General features: G+C 35.7%; 2 protein-coding genes and 1 pseudogene across 2 annotated transcripts; 2 read left to right on the top strand and 1 right to left on the bottom strand.

Annotated features, from left to right (window-relative positions):
• Positions 1–3,628: 3,628 nt before the first annotated feature.
• On the top strand, positions 3,629–7,319 carry LOC129301378 (putative receptor-like protein kinase At3g47110). Its single transcript, XM_054939939.1, has 2 exons — positions 3,629–6,214; positions 6,309–7,319. Exons 1-2 carry the CDS (start codon positions 3,649–3,651, stop codon positions 6,722–6,724), a joined length of 2,982 nt encoding a protein of 993 aa, XP_054795914.1. The 5' UTR covers positions 3,629–3,648; the 3' UTR covers positions 6,725–7,319.
• A 191-nt stretch (positions 7,320–7,510) lies between these two features.
• LOC129301376 (protein IQ-DOMAIN 17-like) lies at positions 7,511–8,905 on the top strand (the record flags this gene model as incomplete). Its single annotated transcript, XM_054939938.1, has 4 exons — positions 7,511–8,081; positions 8,197–8,508; positions 8,597–8,803; positions 8,894–8,905. Coding segments are annotated over exons 1-4 (783 nt in total), but the record flags the coding sequence as incomplete, so codon positions are not given.
• Positions 8,906–11,170: 2,265 nt separating this feature from the next.
• LOC129301377 (growth-regulating factor 5-like) lies at positions 11,171–14,316 on the bottom strand (annotated as a pseudogene).
• Between the last annotated feature and the right edge of the window lie 4,167 nt (positions 14,317–18,483).

Here is an 18,483-nt window from a genome sequence, read left to right as displayed (position 1 = left end):
TATATAACATAATCATTGCACCGGGAGAGCGCTGAAAGTTCACTTCTTCTTCCCTTTTTTTTATTCATCCTTTTCTCTTTTTTATAATAATAATAATAATTTAATAATATATTTTTTAATTAATTAATTAATTTAATTTTTTTAATTTTTTTAAAATTTTAATTTAGAATTATATTCTAGATTTAATAATATTTTTTACTAATTTTTTAACTCTAAATATTTTTCAAAATTTTTATTAACCAAATTAAACTATTAAAATTTAAATTGGGATGTTACATGTGGTTCTAACCAATATCGGCGGTTTAGTCCTGGCTAACATTAGTAGTTTGGTCCTGGTTAAAGCTGGTCGTGCAGGCAATCCATTCCCGATCAACTCTAGCCCCTTCCAATACCAATCAAAGATAGCCCTTCAATCCTAGTCACAATTGGTGATCAAGCTTAGGTTGACTTTCGCCCTCTAGTCTTAGTCAGCTTCAGCCTTCTTATCTTAGTCAATGTCAGCCATCTGATCATGATCATAGCCATCGATTTAGTCGTAGTTGGCTTCGACCCTCTGGTCCCAATCGACGTTGGCTATTTGGTCCTGGTCATAACCAGAGGTCCTATCTTGGTTGGTGTCATTTATGCTATCTTGATCAAAATTGATCGTCCAATCCTGGTTAGCACTAGCATTCTAGTCTGTGTCGCAGCAACGGCCCAATCTCAAGGGATGTCGACCAAAAACAACGACGTCAAAGTTAAGAAGTAGTGAAGTTAATAAACAAATGCAAAGAAGAGAGAAGCTTGCATTGAAATTTGAAATAAGTTTAAAAAGATTGAGGTAGAATTTTAATTTGGATTTTGGGTCAAGTCCAAATTCACACATTTTTAATTACTCAAATAATGAATTTAGTTTAAATTAAATCTAAATTCAAATCCACATATATACAAACATAGCTTAATTGTAATTATCTTGTAGAGGCTGAGTCAAGTGACAATAAATATTTAGTGCCTTCGTCTCAAATTATAAAATAATTTAAAATTATTCTATTGTCTCAAAATATAAGACAATTTAAAAAAAAATAGTTTCATGAATGATATTTTTTTAATATTACCCTTCAAGTAGAGAGAAAATTAAAATGATATTGTAATGTACTCCCTCTATCCTTATATATAAAAATTTTTTAAAATCTTTTTTATTTTTAAATATAAGAGGTTATTAGCATATTTTTTAATAAATGAACTATTAGACCCTTATTACATTGAAAAGGAAAAAATATAAGTACTCGTTAATTTACTTGGAAAAAAATATTTTTTATTTACAATAATTAGGGGCAAACTCAAAATATTATTGTGATTTTAAATAGATAACTAACTTTTATTAATTTATGCAATTCAGTTAAAAATATCTTTTATATATATATATATATATAAGAATGGAGGAGTAATTATTATTAAGTATATAAGAGCATTTTTAAAATTTTATAATTTTCATAAAAAAATAATTTATAAATTATCATTATTGAGCTTTATTGGTATGCTTAATCTTACCTTAAATTAATATTTGATTACTAGTAATTTGAGAATTATACTTATTATTATATTCGCTGGCGGACCAGTTCCATAACACCGGGATCCCCGTGCTGATTCAACTGAAAAGTATTTTTTATTTTGAGCTTATGGCGTGGATTCTAATTCTATGATGAAATCCCTTGCCAAAGGCAACCAATTTGACCGAGTATTTAACCCAAATTCTACGTTATTAATGATGTTTTTTTTTTCTACAACGTTCTGTCATTGCTTACAAGTCCACGTACACTCATTTTCAGCTTCCTCGACTTGAATCTTCCATGTCAAACAAAATGTAAACTGCATTGTTTCTAATTATAAGTATTTATATTGAATTTGATTATGGGTTTTTAAATTCGATCACTTTCCATGTACAGCCTCCTCTCGGAAAGTTCCTTTGATTATGACTTAGAAAGTTATTGACACCGTTGAATACTGTCTTTTTACTCGTCAACTCGCGTTTAGAAAAGTCTAGATAATTTTTTTATTTTAAAAAATCTATTTAACAGAAGTTAATTTCTAAAATTGATTGCTCTTGACTCTTAAACAATTTTTATTTAGTACTTATTAATGGAGTTGAGTCTAATAAAAAATATTAATTCTTCAATCACAATGTGACAAATTAAATTTTAAATTTATTTTGAGAGAAATGTTTACATTTATACCTGACCATATATTAAATTTTAGTAATTAAAAAAATTTTCAATAATTGCTTTCCAATGATAAAAGTTGGGTTGAATTAATTACTTTTCAAACAACTTTCACTTTTAAAAATTATTTTTTTAAAAAATATAGCTAAACATAAATCTGATTACAATACTTAATTTTTTATTAAATTGACTTTTAATAAATGAATTTTTGATAAACTAAAAACAAAACATCCACTTAAACAATAATACATTAATTAACCACAAGGGCAACCACAAAACCACAAAAAGCCATGATACCTATAATTATTATAATTAGATATTAAATTTTGAGAATTCCTCTGGTTCTGAGTAGTTTAACAAATGAAAAAAATATTTTTAACATAGTTATTATTTAAAAGAAAAATACATTGGCCGTATCTTACTTAGAACCCATTCCTGATTGGACCATAATTGATTTCAATCTATTTCAAAATATTTTCATATTAAAGTTTTGTAAGAAAAAAAATGCCAAGATACAAGCAGTTTACATTTAGAAAATGATTTCATAGACTTTTCATTGATATTATTAATTTATTACAAACTGATCCTGATTCTATTTATAAATAACTTTTAGTATCTTTCATTTCAAGAATAATTTTAAATTTATTAATTTTATTTTAAAATTTAATAAGTTTTCACGTCTATGCCTAATAAAAATAAAAGAATATTTAATCTAAAAAATAATAAAATACACTCTTTTTCTTTTATAAATGTGATGGAAGAGTATAAATATATTTTTTTCTGTTAAAAAATATAAAATATTTTTTTGAAGAATTAAATTTAATGAATATAAAATATTTTTAATCTTTTAAAATATAATTATTATTTTTTATTTTTAAAAATATTATCATTAATAACGATTTTATACTTATTAGAAGATATTTAATAAAAATAAATTTAAAAATATATAATCACCTTGTTGAAGATAAGGGTAAATTTTTTGTCAGAGGGCAGAACTTTCCAGAAAAAGATGCTTGCGCTTGTTTGCTTTTTCTTCGCAGGAAACGTACACTTTCTGCCCCTTATTAATTGTCATTGAACAAATACTAAAGTCAAACACTTGTGCGTGTTATGTATCAGGTCAAACGTCTCATCTAAGCTATGAAAACAAATACAGCTTTTTCCACAGCATAACTACTGTATAATGTATATATACGTAGAGACCTAACCGTATATCTCGTGAGTCTTGACTGGCGTAATAGTCTGCATCGTCGCTGATGCAGCCACCAAGTCGCAGACTTGCATTTTCTATTCCAAGTTTCCAACTTTTACTGTACCATTGATTATTACATATTCCCAACTTGTACAATTTCCCTGACAAAATAGATTCTTGTTTCATGTATAAATATCTGCATTCTCGCCGCCATTGATGGGCCATGCAGAATCTGCAACTTAGCTTCTTGTTGTACTCATGACATTATATAGGCTTCTCGCTTTCGTCCTGCTGTTTCTCCAACTTCACTTTCAAGGCATCCTCTGTGATGACAAAGATGCCCTCCTTTCATTCAAATCCCAAGTCACTGATCCAAAGAATTCTCTCTCTGGCTGGAATTCTAATTCCTCCATCTGCTCTTGGTATGGACTCTCCTGCACCAGAAACACTAACAGAGTTCAATCTCTCAGTCTACCAGGATTAGGCCTTTCTGGTAATCTACCCTCTTCCCTCTCCAATCTTACTCATTTACAATCACTTGATCTTTCCAGTAATGCATTCCAGGGCCGTCTTCCTTTGGAGCTCTCGAATCTCTCTCTTCTTAATACCATCAATTTAGCTGCCAACAATCTCATTGGTACCCTTCCTTGGCAATTATCCCTTCTAAACCAGCTTCAAGTTCTGGACTTCTCTTCGAATAATTTCACTGGTCAAATCCCTCCTGAATTTGGAAACTTTTCTTCTCTCAAAAACCTTTCCTTGGCAAGAAACCATCTTTCTGGGGAGATTCCCAGTGATTTAGGAAATCTTCGTAATCTTTCTCATCTTCAACTCTCTCAGAACTATTTCTCTGGGGACTTTCCCATTACTATCTTCAACATCTCTTCGTTAACCTTTTTATCTGTAACACAAAATCACTTTTCAGGAAAATTACCACAAGATATTGGCGATTCTCTCCCTAATCTCCGAAGTCTCTATTTGGCTGACAATATGTTTGGTGGTGTGATTCCTGATTCCATATCCAATGCTTCACATATCCAAGACCTCGATCTTTCTCACAATCAATTCCATGGATACCTTCCCCTGTTCAGCAACATGAGAAATCTCACCTGGCTAATTCTCAGCAACAACCATCTCTCTTCCAGAACATCAAATAATTCTGATTTCTTTGATTCCCTTATACATAGCCCAAAGTTGAAAATTCTGATGATCGACTCTAATCAGTTAGCAGGGGAGCTTCCAAGATCTATAGCAAATCTTTCAACCACTCTAGAACAATTTTGTGTATCTAATAACTTTTTCAGTGGAAGTATCCCTCAAGGTATAGGAAAATTTCAAAACCTCGTGTCCCTATCTTTTGAAAATAATCATTTCACTGGGGAGATACCAAGAGACATAGGAGCATTGAATAAACTGGTGCAACTTCTTGCATACAAAAACAAGTTTTCAGGAGAAATCCCAGACATGTTTGGGAATTTCACTCAACTATCAATGCTTGCATTGCATAATAACAAGTTGTTTGGCAGAATTCCCTCCAGCATTGGACAATGCGAAAGGTTGAACTATTTGAACCTTCAAATGAATAACCTTCATGGGACCATACCAGAGGGTATTTTTAGGCTTTCTAGTTTAACCACATTGTCCTTAGCTGGGAATACCCTGCATGGGTTCCTCCCTTCTAAAGTGAGCTCCATGGAGCAACTTCAGTTCTTGGACATGTCTAATAATCTAATGACCGGATATATTCCCGAAGAAATAGATGGCTGCACAAGCTTGCGGATGCTTCAATTGGCAAGAAACAAATTTAGTGGTCCAGTACCAAGTACTTTGGGGAATCTAACGTCATTGGAAATGTTGGATTTATCTTCAAACAACCTCTCAGGTCCCATCCCTTCAACTTTGGAAAAGCTTCGGTATATGGTGAAGTTGAATTTGTCTTTCAACCATTTGGAAGGGGAAGTTCCCGTGGAAGGTGTTTTTACCAACCTTACCCAGGTTACTCTCCTAGAAAACAGCAACCTTTGCAGTCCTAACAAAGAAGTTGCGGAAAGATTAAGAATCATTGCATGTGTCAAAGGTAAAAGGCACAGATTCTTACTCCCTCTCATACTTGCAGTAACAGTTGCTTCTATTTTTTGCATTTCCATCTGCTTAGTGTGGGTGAAATGGTTCCGAAAGAAGGAAAAGAAGAATGATAAAACAAGTTTGTCGATTTCTCCTCTCAAGGGAGCTCCTCAAAATATATCGTTCTCTGATATTCGAGCTGCCACAAAAAATTTCGCATCCGAAAACTTGATAGGAAATGGTGGATTTGGCTTTGTCTACAAGGGTGTGTTCAGCATCGACCAATGTGAAACTACTCTCGCCGTGAAAGTGCTCGACTTGAAACAAAGCAAGGCTTCTCAAAGTTTCAGTGCAGAGTGTGAAGCCTTGAAGAACGTTAGGCACAGGAACCTCGTGAAGCTCGTCACTTCTTGCTCTAGTATTGATTATAAAGGTGATGACTTCAAAGCCTTGGTTATGCAATTCATGACCAACGGTAATTTGGACACATGGCTGTATCCAGTGGACGAAGAATCAGGGTCCTCCTTGAGCTTCTTGCAGAGATTGAATATTGCTATAGACATTGCTAACGCAATGGACTACTTACACCATGACTGTAACCCACCAGTAGTCCATTGCGATCTAAAACCTGGTAATGTCTTGTTAGATGAAAATATGGTGGGCCATGTAGGAGATTTTGGCCTGGCAAGGCTTCTTTCCCAGGATTTATTAGAGTCCGTCACCCTAGGACTGAAGGGTACCATCGGCTACATTCCCCCAGGCACGTAGAGGAAACTACCATCCTTATTATTTGTCGAAAAACAATAACCTAATACCCGTACAAATTTTCTAACGTCCTTGTAATTTTGTTTCAGAATATGGCCTAGGTGGCAAAGCTTCAACCTTGGGAGATGTGTACAGCTTTGGGATTTTACTTCTCGAGATGTTCATAGCAAAAAAGCCAACTGATGAGATGTTCAAGGAAGGATTAAGCCTTGAAAAATTTGCATCGGCAATGGATGAGAATCAATTAGTGAATGCAGTTGATCCAAAGCCTTTTAACGATTTTGAATGGCCAACACAAAGCTCAAGCACTGGCTATCCTAGTGAAGGCACTAGTGACAACTTTAATAGTGGTCTCACGTTGCGCCAGAGCAAATCAGAGGAGTGTGCAGCTGCAGTGATTAGAACTGGCTTGTCTTGTGCAGCTGAAGTGGCCACAAATCGCTTGACCATGAGACAGGCCTCAAAACAATTACAAGGAATCAGGCAGACTCTGCTGGCTATATGAATTTTACAAACACATGTAAAAGTTAAAAATTAAAACACATATGGCTCTGTGTTCAATCATTGCTGTAGTTTTTCTTGTACAACGCATTGGCTTTTGTGTTTCGTTTGTACGTACGTTGATATTTCACTCGGAGCTCTATCACTTTTCATGAATTCGCTAGTAATAGCAAATAAGTGTAAAAGCTTGCCTACTGCTACTTGGCGGCCACATATGAGTGCAAAGCTCATATAAATGCAGAGTGATCAGCTGAGCACGACTCAGATTCGGATCCGAGCAAGTGAGACAAGCAGAGAAAGGGGGAAAAAAACAATAAACTGCAGAACACCTGACCTGAGATTAGAATCCAATGAAGTTTGACTGGTCCACAACTTTGCCGTATCTTCCAATTATTACGAATCAAAAATGAAGTTTCCTATTTGGAAGAGGACACATTGACTGTCAGTTTCTTTGTTGTAATTGAAAAGCTTGTGGGGATCTCATGCAATTATCATGTAACCTCAAACTCTTCCACTTGGATCACTTCCACAACATTAAGTTCTTCGTTCGCCGTCGGCGATCTTCGGTATTATATTTTCGAAAACTTACGCACTTTCATTTATTTATAAATATATTTTTACATATTATGCGTAATGAACGTAAACGTTTTATATGCATATGTCTTGAATACTCTAGAATGATTTTATGAGTGGCTCACAGAGAAAGAGAGCATTTCAGGTTACTTGGATCTCTAATGAGATGACTATACTTAAATAATGACAAACCAAAGATGCCTTGGAAGCAGAATAGAATAAACACCTCCCTCTCTTTCCTTCTGTGAGCATTTCAGCTTTTTGCATTATCGAGAGTGCTTTCTCTTTGAAGCTTGTCTCGAAACACTGGCAGTAAGCAGCATCAAACACGCCACAGAAAACACCAAAGTCCTGAGCATTATTTACTGCAAAGTAATAAATCATAGTTTATGTGCATACATAATAATGCATGGCGCCGCTGTTCCCAAATGCAAGGACTGGCCTATAACCCACATGCGGCAGACTGACATGATTTCAGTTATCAAAAGCAATGACTAATATGATTTGTTTTTTACCCTCATCATTCTGATCTTTCCATGCATGTTGCATTTAAACATACCAACCACTCAGACCCAGAGGAGCTACAAAGAAAAGAATTGGATCTGCCTTATTTATATGCAGACATAGATTTTGGTGCAGAAGCTGTTTTATTTTTCATGGGGAAGGCAGGAGCAAGCTCTTGGCTGACTGCAGTGAAAAGGGCTTTCAGGTCTCCAACGAAAGAAAACGATAAGAGAAGCAGTAGCAGGAGAAGAGAAGAACACGAACAGCAGGAGGAGGAGGAAAAGGTACAATCTCAAAGACCCTTCTGTTCTTCCCTTTCTATACTTCCTGCATACAGTGTAATAACTGACTAAGAACCAAATAGGATGATTTCGTTTACGTCTCTGTGTAATATTGCAGAAGAGGGGAAAGCGACGATGGATTTTTAGGAAGCCTTTTAGTCAAGAACCAGAAGTCTCTCAGGTTTTTGAGGAGAGAACTACAACCACCATCGCTGATATTACAGCAACAAGTAGTAATGTTTCTGAGGCAGCTGATGATGATCCGCAAAGACACGCCATTGCAGTAGCCATGGCAACTACGGCAGCTGCTCAGGCAGCCGTAGCATCTGCTCAGGCAGCCGTGGAGGCTGTTCGGCTTGCAAAGCCGTCCATCTTTGTCAGACGCCATCATGCTGCCACGACTATTCAAGCGGCCTTCAGAGGTTATCTGGTAAATAGCGAAGTTGATTTGTTCACTGATTGCTATGTATCTTTGAGAATGAAGCTCATTGTTGTGTGGTTTAATTTGAACATGAAAGGCGAGAAGAGCACTAAGGGCACTTAAGGGGTTAGTGAAGCTGCAGGCATTAGTGAGAGGTCATAATGTCCGCAAAAGAGCAAAATTCAATCTTCAGTGCATGCAAGCCCTTGTTCGAGTTCAATCACGGCTGTGTGAACAGAGAGCAAAGAGGATTTCTAATCACGGAAGCACTGATTCCAGACTAAGTGATTCCTCTAATATCACCGTATGTTAGTTTCATCTTTCAATATTGTGTTTCTAAAGGATGCCTGGCCCTCTACATATGAATGATATGTTTTCTGTTTGACTTCTGCAGTCTAGAGATGATGAACCCAAAAAGTTGACAGGATTCGAGCAGCTCTAAAGAAAACGACAGAAGTTGCCTCAAAACGGGAAGAGGTTCTGGCTCATGCTTTCTCTCAGCAGGTTAGATAGTTTCATAAACCTTTGTTTTCAATTTCCTAGTTTTAAAAATTTTCGTCAGTGCCACAGCACGAAGCAACGTTTTGCTTTATATGTAACAAGATATGGAGAACTTGCGGGGACCCCATCAGCGCCAGTGAGGGAGAGGCTGAGGAAATCTCTAGATGGTCTGATCAATGGATAGGAAGAAGAAGAAGAAGCTTGAACAGAGAGACTACAGGGAGAGCTTCGTGTGATCGAAGAGACCCTATCAAAATAGTTGAAATAGACACCTTTAGACCCTACTTCAACACAGTACCCACCGATACCACCACGAGATCATCATCATCTTGTGGTTATTGTAAGCCTCAGCTCGATTCTCCGCTCAGAACCCATACCTTCCTTTGTCTTCACCATTGCATAAAGCCCACTGTGATGCCTCTTTCCAGTCTCAACTAGTCACACCATCACAGAGAAAGATGAAGCAGCATCTTCAGGTGCATTCAGCTAGTCCTCGTTGCGCCACCAAATCCATATATTCAATGCATGATGTTTCAGGGCCCACTTCAGCGCCTAACTATATGGCTGCCACAGCATCTGCGAGGGCTCGGCTTCGGTCAATGAGTGCACCCAGGCAGAGGACTTCAAGCCTGCAAAAGTAGCATAACTATAACACTCGACATCTTTGGTCAAATATTTGATTAAGATAGTATTTTGTGTCCAACATTGTTTAGCTCAAATTGTAGAACCTTGGCAGACAGCTACAGATGAGTGATCTCAATCTAACAAGAGAGAAAAATGTTCTTACTTAATTAACCAGCATTAGCCTGCCTGAAATGGCATCACATCGTCCAACACTTAAAGCAATTAGGATGAAGGGTGGCATGAATTAATGTGGTGATACAAAGGAGGATGCTCTGTTCTTCTGCATGTAGATGCATTTAGCGACTGAAAAAGAGGATGGTCAATAGAAGCTTTTTAGGTGAGGTGGTTTTTTTTAAAAAAAATTTCTTATCTTATTAATTGAGGTGGGGTATTTTTGTGTTAGCATTCATATTCCTCTTTTACAGCCTTTTGCAGAAGATGGTATTCGTTCCAACTTTAGCATGTTGCATTACCAAATTCGTGCTTTAACGGGCTCTTTAGTCCACGGTTTTCGAGTAATGTTTTCTAGGGGAGGAAAAAAAGCGATAACAGTCATGACTAGGTCAAAATTATTGATTTCATCATCTGCTCGCAAGAAATAATTAAAATCAAAGACTTTGGTTTACTACAATTTCCTCGAACTTTTAGACTGGTATTACATCACAAGTCCCAATAATTATCATCCTCCTCCCACTCATTATAGAGTACTCTTTTAAACTAGTTTTGTTCTCAGCCTCACAAATAAATTACCCATACTCCGGAATCGAGTGTGGCGCGCGTGCAAATATGCACGGCATAACACGATAAAACTAGTTTGGAGTGCGTTCTGACTTGATTTGGGTTAATCTAGATCCGAAGAATGTTGGATACCGGGTGCACATGAAAAGGAAACAAAAAAAACAAAGATATTAATAATTTCAAAAATTTTTAGGAATGGGACCGCCTGATTCTGCGAGAACAGGACATCTAATTCTTCATAGGCGCAGACATGATCACCCGATTTGAAGCTGTCGAGGAAGCTCATGCCTCAGGGGGACATGCAGCATGAAACAGCCAAGTAAAAAAAAAAAATGGTAACATGTTCAACTTTTTCTCCTGTGGCCATTGGCAGTACCAAAAGCACCAACTCATTGGCACGCCTCATCTTTGCGTCCACCTCTCCAGATCCGTGCTTCCCTCAATTTTATACTAGTGATAAAATAAAGGAAAAAGGCGACGGACAGAATTTTTTGGGCTTCCAGATTTCAAGTCTCTCAATGTCGACACGTCTTACCGGATGGCGTTAAGAATTGACACGTCCACATTGAAAGATGAGATCGCATAATCATAGTTGCTTGGCTTGGAACTTGGATTAACTAACTGGTACTAGTAGAACCCAAAAAGCCAAAAAAAAAAAAAAGGAATGAAAAATATTCGGAGATATTTTCCCTTGAAACTTGAGGATGAAAGGAGTTGACCTGGTCAATGTCAGATCCGTCGGACCAGACATGGCCACGAACAAAAATAATTCCACAGAACAGTCCCCATAACAGATATCATCCCGACCTGAAAAACAGAACACAGTCTTCTTCACAGTAACATAAGCACAAGTCGCCCAGATTTTTGAGTATACAAAACACCCAGAAAATCCTTAAGCTACCTAAATATCCAACCAAATCAAGATTACATAATACTTGATACCACATCCCAAATCAAGCACCTCAACTCAAAGATACTAATTTGCTTTATTGAACAAGAGCAACGCAAACTCAGAATTGGCCCTTGAAGATGCCACTGTGGGGCTACTATTGCTACTACAATCAGATATGGATCCCAGCGTTCTCTGCAAAACCCCAGATGGAGATGACACCATTGTTGCCAAAGGACTGCCTGATTCGGCATTTGTCATGACCGGAGACTCTGGATTGGAGGCCGCCTCGTTGGCCGGAGCCCCCGCGCTTGGCCTTAGAACCTCAGCTAGGGGACCACCAGGTGTTGAACCCCCCAATGTGCGGCGGCAGGAGTGAGCCAACTAGCAAGATGGGTTTTGTTGCCATTTTCTGTGTTTCCACCTGGCTCCATTAGGCCTAAACCCATGTGAATAGAACGCATTTCTTCATCCACAGCAGAACCACCTGCCATTGATAGATCGAGCGAGGAAAGGGATAATTTAGCATTTGACGAAACAGGACTTTTGCTGGCGTTGGCATTATTGTTTTCCGCTGTTTCAGCATTAGACCAAGCGTCAATGAATCCCCTGGGTTTTCGGGGCTCGGGATTCTCCATGGGAAGGAGCGGATTGAGGAACAGAGAGCAATGTCTGTTTTGTTGGTCCAGCCCTGAGTTGAAAGATGCAAAGGAACTCAGATAAAGAGCGTCTTCGTAACTTGAACTCGAAAGGGTGGCGGCGTTGTTGTTGCTGCTGCTGCCGCTGCAGGAACTCTGTTTGATGAAATCAGCTTTAGCTTGCATCAGAGGCTGCCATTCTGGCTCAGAAGCAGCAATGGAAATGGGGTCTCCCTTTAGCATCCAGTCCAAACCCCTTCATTGCACATGTTGAAGTAACAGGATAAGAAACAGGGAAGTCAAGTCTATTGCAACAGAACAACATCAAATGCAGCTTTTTCTCTGCGTCTTCCGCTCGGAACAAGAAATAAGACAGTTAAAAACATTTTTTTGTCCAAGGATACACACATTTGACTCATTTTGAAACATAAATATTAAAGGATTAAAGATCAATGGGTACCCTTCAGGTTCTTTACGGGAAAAAAGCAACCTCTATAAATTTCTTTTCCTTATAGTTTCTGACCAACCAAACAGAGGTGCCTCATGGCAAAACCCCAGGCCCAGGAGAACAAGGAAAAACCAATCAACCTATCAAGAAAAAGTGACAGCATCCTAGGTGAAAACTTCAAGTCACCCACCTGGGTTGGCTCTCAGATGGCACAGAAGCGAAAGATCCAAAATTAGAGGCTTTAACACCATACTTGTCAAGAGAAAGGGAAGATTCGCGTAGTGGCTGACTGGTACCAGACTGAAGAAACTGAGAAGAAGATCCAGCATTTGTGATGACGGGATTTGAAACAGCCACAGAAACTGAAGGTGTAGGATAAGGATGATGGAAATCTTGGCGAGCCCTTTTGGTTTGCTCGTTGTTGTCGGTGGCGCTGCTGTCGGTTTGAACTTCCACAGGCTTTCTTGAACGGGGACGACCTCTGTGCATATGACGCTCGCAGTACTTGTGGTTAGGAGCCACATCTCTAGAACATCTCCATTTCTTCCCATCTGTTCTCCTGCACCTCCCTGGCTCTGGATCAGTGCTGCTACTTGACAACCTCAGATTGAAACCTCCATCAACTGCTCATAGAAATGAAACTTCATGAGAGATGGGGAGAGGGGAGAGATTACTGATTAGACAAACTGAACCGACATCATTTCCATCCCAGAAAAAGACAAAATGGGCAAAGATATAAACTTTGAGATACTGCATACAACGAAGACAGTGGAAAAAGGCACTTGGGTTATCAATAGGAATACCCAGGAGACATGATGAAAGAGAGACAGGGGAGCATACATGTAGAAGCTAACAAGACACACAAACAGTGAGAGAGAGAGAGAGAGAGAGGGACATACAGGGAGAACAAGAAGCAGATGTGAGAGCGTTGGGGATAAGGAGATTGGGAGGAACAGGAACAGAGGCCATCATGTACTTGTAAATCATGGCTTGCCTTTCAAGCTCCTTCCATTGTGCATTTGTGAAAGGGAACCCTAACGAAGCCGCCATCGTTCCTATGTACAATCACAACCAAAACACACAAGCATTTTCAGATACTCAGACACAACAGCAGCGCCCTCACCCTCTCTTCTCTCTCTTCTGACTGTCATCCTTTTTCTTTTCGTTTCCTTGTTGTACCGCTATTTTTCTAATAAAGATGCAGCCTTTCATGCATAGATGAGCAAGAAACCACAAATAAATAAGGCAGCCCAGAGGTTTGACCAGGACGAAATAAACACAAACCTGGGGATTTGAAGGGAGGGCGAGTGGAAATGTCAAAAGGCTGCAACGTTCTTACAGCAAACCCCCACTATGAACAGCTGCTGCAGAAACGGCAGGAGAAGCATAACCTCCACTAACAACATGGTTTATATTATGATGATGATGAGTCATGTACATAGACACAGACGCAGAAGAAGTTGTGGGGCCATCGCCATCACCACCCCCAGCACAGGAATCGTTATCAAAGGGCGATAATGGACGGTGGTGGTGATTATGAGGCACCATCTTCATCATCTTCTCTTCTCTCACTGGGGAATGCTTCAACAAACACTCTTCCTTGTTTTAAACGCCAGATTCACCCGCACAGCCCAGTCTAATCAAATCACCTCACTTTTCCCGAATAGGAAACCACTTGCAAGACCCAACTTTCGAGGCGAGCAAATTAATCCTGTTTTAACAGTACTAACAATACTTATAGGTAATCTCTCTGTCTCTCTCATGCATTGGTGGGGGTTGGAGGAAGGAATGGAGAAAGCGTGAGGGGAGGTTGAAGTGGGGATTTACGATGATAGAGGGATGGGGGTTGCCGCCATTCTTGGCCTTTGCTTTGCTTCCATGCTTCCGACATTCGCACCACACACTAGCAGACAAATGAGTGGAAGTGACCCCATCTCTTCCTTTCTCTCTCGTTATTATTGTGCCATCCATCATTTTCTCCCAAGCCCGCCTCAAGATTTACAAGATACATACCCCCCCCCCCAAAAAAAAAAAAAAACTGCCTTGCTTTATTAATGTCATTGGGAAAAGGAGACAAACTGTGTTTTTCTTTAAAAAAAATTTGAACACACCCTTGTATTGTACCTTCCCTGTTTTTATAACGCCCACCGTTTTAGCTCTTTATCGTTTCACGCACACTTCATAATCTGGACGCAAATACTACAGTAATAGGAATAGTGCATGTAGGAGAAGAGAGAAGACGCTTTCATTTCAAGTTTCAACTGCCACATTCCTGATGCCATATCAATATTGCTCAACTTCAATTCCTTCACGGATTTCCCTTGCAGTTTTGCAGTCGCAACAAGAGCAAGTACGGTTGCTACTGTCTATACACTGGTCTTCTTGATGACCGTTGTACAAGATGAAAATACGTAATGGATAATGTAGGAATAAATTGTTACCATACGCTGCTGCGTCTTTGGTGATACACATCAACCAACGGCAAGTACGGAATATTCGTTTTCCTACGCTGCAGCGTCTCGTTTCATTCTGAACAGTATCAATTTTGTCCTAAACTTTCATGGAACGAGCAAAGCAAAAATAATTAGTAGTGACGCTGACGTCGTTGCAAAGTTTGAAAGTTGTACTCCCGATTCTATTTATAAATTATTTTTATTAACTTCATCAATATCAATACAAAAAATAAAAAAATAAAATTTTATAAAATTACAAACATAAACCTTAAAAAATAAATAAACTATATAATATTATTTTTTTATTTTTCTCTCTCATATTTTTAAAAATAGTTTAAATATTTTATTTAAAATAAAATATTATTATCAATTCAATAACTTATAAAATAAACTACTTTACTCTTTTAAAATGAAACTAATAAATGTCCGGAGAGTATGCTTTTTCTCCACTCCACGACCTTGTGGGGTACTGTGTCCATGAAATGAGCTGTATGATTCATCAATTATCATCCCTCATAAATAGCGTGACCGTAATATTTAACATATATAGCGAGGAATAAAACTGTGTTAATGCATTTTATCCTAGCCCTCTATATTTGCCTTCATTTTTGCCCCGACCGACGAGGGATGAGAGAAAAAAGGGGACCCAAAATGGCCTCGCCTGAGGGTGGAAGTTGCTCCTAATATTGGGACCAAAATTTGTTGAAAAATGTTGGGTAATGGCTAGATCATATAACGTCTTGGTGGGACGCTACAGTAGGACTTGATCTTGAACACATCCACTTCTCTCCAAACCCTTCAGTCTTCAGTGTTGCCGAAGGGTCCCAGTCGATCAATGAGAAGCAAGGAAAAATATATTAAATAAAAGCTAAAGTATATATTTAATTCATTAACTTTATAAAATACTATTTTTCTAATCTCTTAACTTTAATATTGTTAGTGTTATTTTAATAATTTTTTATTTTAAATTTTTAAATATTGAAAAATATTTTCTTGATATATTAAGTTTAATTTTTTTAAATAAATATGATTGACATAAAAAATAATCATTTAAAACTAACTATATTGGTGTTAAAGGACTACAAAGATACCTTACAAAATTAAATGATCAAATTGAGACATTATATAAAATTAGAAGACTGAAAGTGTACTTTAGCCTTAAATAAAAATACTCTGTTGGTTAAGAAAATATATTTATTATATTGTTAAATAAAAATATCAAGAACTATTTATTATTGAATACCAATAAAATGCAAAAAAATTATTTTTTATGAATAAAATATAATGAATTATAAGAGAACGATACTTGAATTTTAAAAGAGTGAATTATAATAGGTATATCCCCGAATTTTTTTATAAAATATAATTTACAAATATTAATTTAAATAATTTTAAATTTTCAAGTGTCAAGACAATTTTAATTTCAAATGTAATTATTAATTTACAACTAATTTTTAAAAAATTTATGATGATCTAACTATTATTAATTTAGATCCAAAAACTATTATTAATTTTGTTTGGCCAACAAAAAACTATTATTAATTTCATATTACACGAGACTTAAACTTCAATCTCCCATGTCATGCGTCCAAGGATAAGTATTGAAATTTGAATTTTAAAATGTCCTTGTTTTTACCTTCATTTCTCCTACACCATGCTTGGATGGATAAGCATTGAAATTTAAATATTATAATAGGCTAAAATATACTCTCTTCATTTAAAAATATAAAATATTTTAACCAAATCTCACCTCCCAATAAAATAGTTACTTACTTTCAAACTAACTCTATCTTTTCATATTTTTTTCTATTAAATACTCTACAATAAATATAAAGTTATTATAAATAGGAGCACTTTAAAAAAGAGACAATGATTACACCTCAAAATACTTAAAACGTCTTATACTTTTTAACATCTAACACAATATTTTAGAATCAAATTGAATATTGAACTGGAAAGGTCAGCGATTCACGGTTAACATGGTTCAACCGGGTTGAATCAATGATCAAACCGATGACGTAATATTTAAATTAAAAGAATTATATATGTATAGAATAATCTAAATACAAGAAATAAATATGAAATTGCTACTTAACTTAAAAAATTAAATATTTTGAATTTATCATGATTTAACAATTCACATGATAGAACATGATATCAAATGATTAACAAAATTAGTCATTTTTTAAAAAAATTGGTAAAAAAAAAAAAATTTAACAGTCTACTTTTTAAAAACCAGATCCAGTTTCCAATCTAACCGCCACTTCAAAACGACCCAACTTAACTCAATCCATAAAATGGATTTCTCATATGAACCAAACTGAATTCCGAACCGGTCTGACCGTTTGGTCCGATTTTAAAAATATTGATTCAACTCCTCAAAAAATACATTACATTTTTTAACGGAAAAAGTAGTTTTATCATCTAACTTTATGCAAAATTTTAATTTAGTCTTTTAATTTAAAAATTATTTTTCAGTCCCTTAACTCTAATAATGTTAGTTTCGCGTGATTATTTTTGTGTCAATCATTATTGTTTTTAAAAAATTTAATTTACTACTATTTAAAAATTCAATGTAAAAATTTTGTGATGAAACTAATAATATTAGAATTAAACAACTAAAATATACTCCTTTCATTAAAATATGTAAGACATTTTTAATTTTTTAAGGTGTAATCATGCATTCTTTTTTAAGTTTTTCTATTGAATAAATTACTTTATATTTATTTTTGAGTGAACATCTTATTAAACAAGGATAAATATGAAAAAATGAGTTAATTTAAAGATAAGTAACTATTTTATTGAATGTGAGGCTTGATTAAAAATGCTTTCTATTTTTACTGGAAAGAATACCTTAAAAATTAAAATAAAATCTTATATAAAATTAAAGGATTAAATATATACTTTAATCCTTTGTAACATTACTTGTCCTTTTTTGTTTAAACACTGATATTATTTTTGAAAAAATTATAACTGGATCTTATAAAAAAAATTTATTATTAAGAGATTTTATAAATCTTACAAAATACTTTTAAATCACAGATCATACGCATTAATTACTTGACAAATGATATTTATAATTAAATAATGAACACTTGTAACTTAGAAATAGCAAGTTGTGAATTTTATAAATTTAAAATTTGAATATATTTTATAAATTTTATGAAATTTTTTGATAATAAAATTTAAATATACTTTTTTTCCTTCAAATAAATGAACAGTGAGGCAGGCAGTAAATTGAGAAAGGCGCGTGAAGACAGTTGTTGCCGCGAGGCTGCAGACGCGCTAATTAACTCACAGCCTTAGGATTGTCATTTGTCAGGACGTGACGTCTAACGTTGTGGCCAGGCGCGTGACTCTTTCGAGATTGTACTACTCATATGGGCAGAGGCAATAAAAAGCGCCCAGATTGAGATCCAAGTGGCTTGAATACTATAATTTGGCCAAGAAATTTCAAATATAAATCCCAAATCATAAAAATTAAAAAAAATTAATCACTTAATTCATATTATTTTAACTCATATAATTTTAACTCATTTATAATTTAATTTTTAATTTTAACTTTTTCTGACTCAGTAATTATAAGTTAATTTGATTGTAGCTAGACCTTTGAACTTTATTTTTATAATTCAATCCTATAATTTTAATCATTTAAAATATCAATATTTATTATAAAATCTTATATTTTTAAAA

This window comes from Prosopis cineraria, unplaced genomic scaffold (genome assembly GCF_029017545.1).
Source record: "Prosopis cineraria cultivar Desert tree isolate PC_DT_omini unplaced genomic scaffold, ASM2901754v1 PC2079, whole genome shotgun sequence".
NCBI classification, from domain to species: domain Eukaryota; kingdom Viridiplantae; phylum Streptophyta; class Magnoliopsida; order Fabales; family Fabaceae; genus Prosopis; species Prosopis cineraria.
This window is presented reverse-complemented; position numbering and strand designations above follow the sequence as displayed.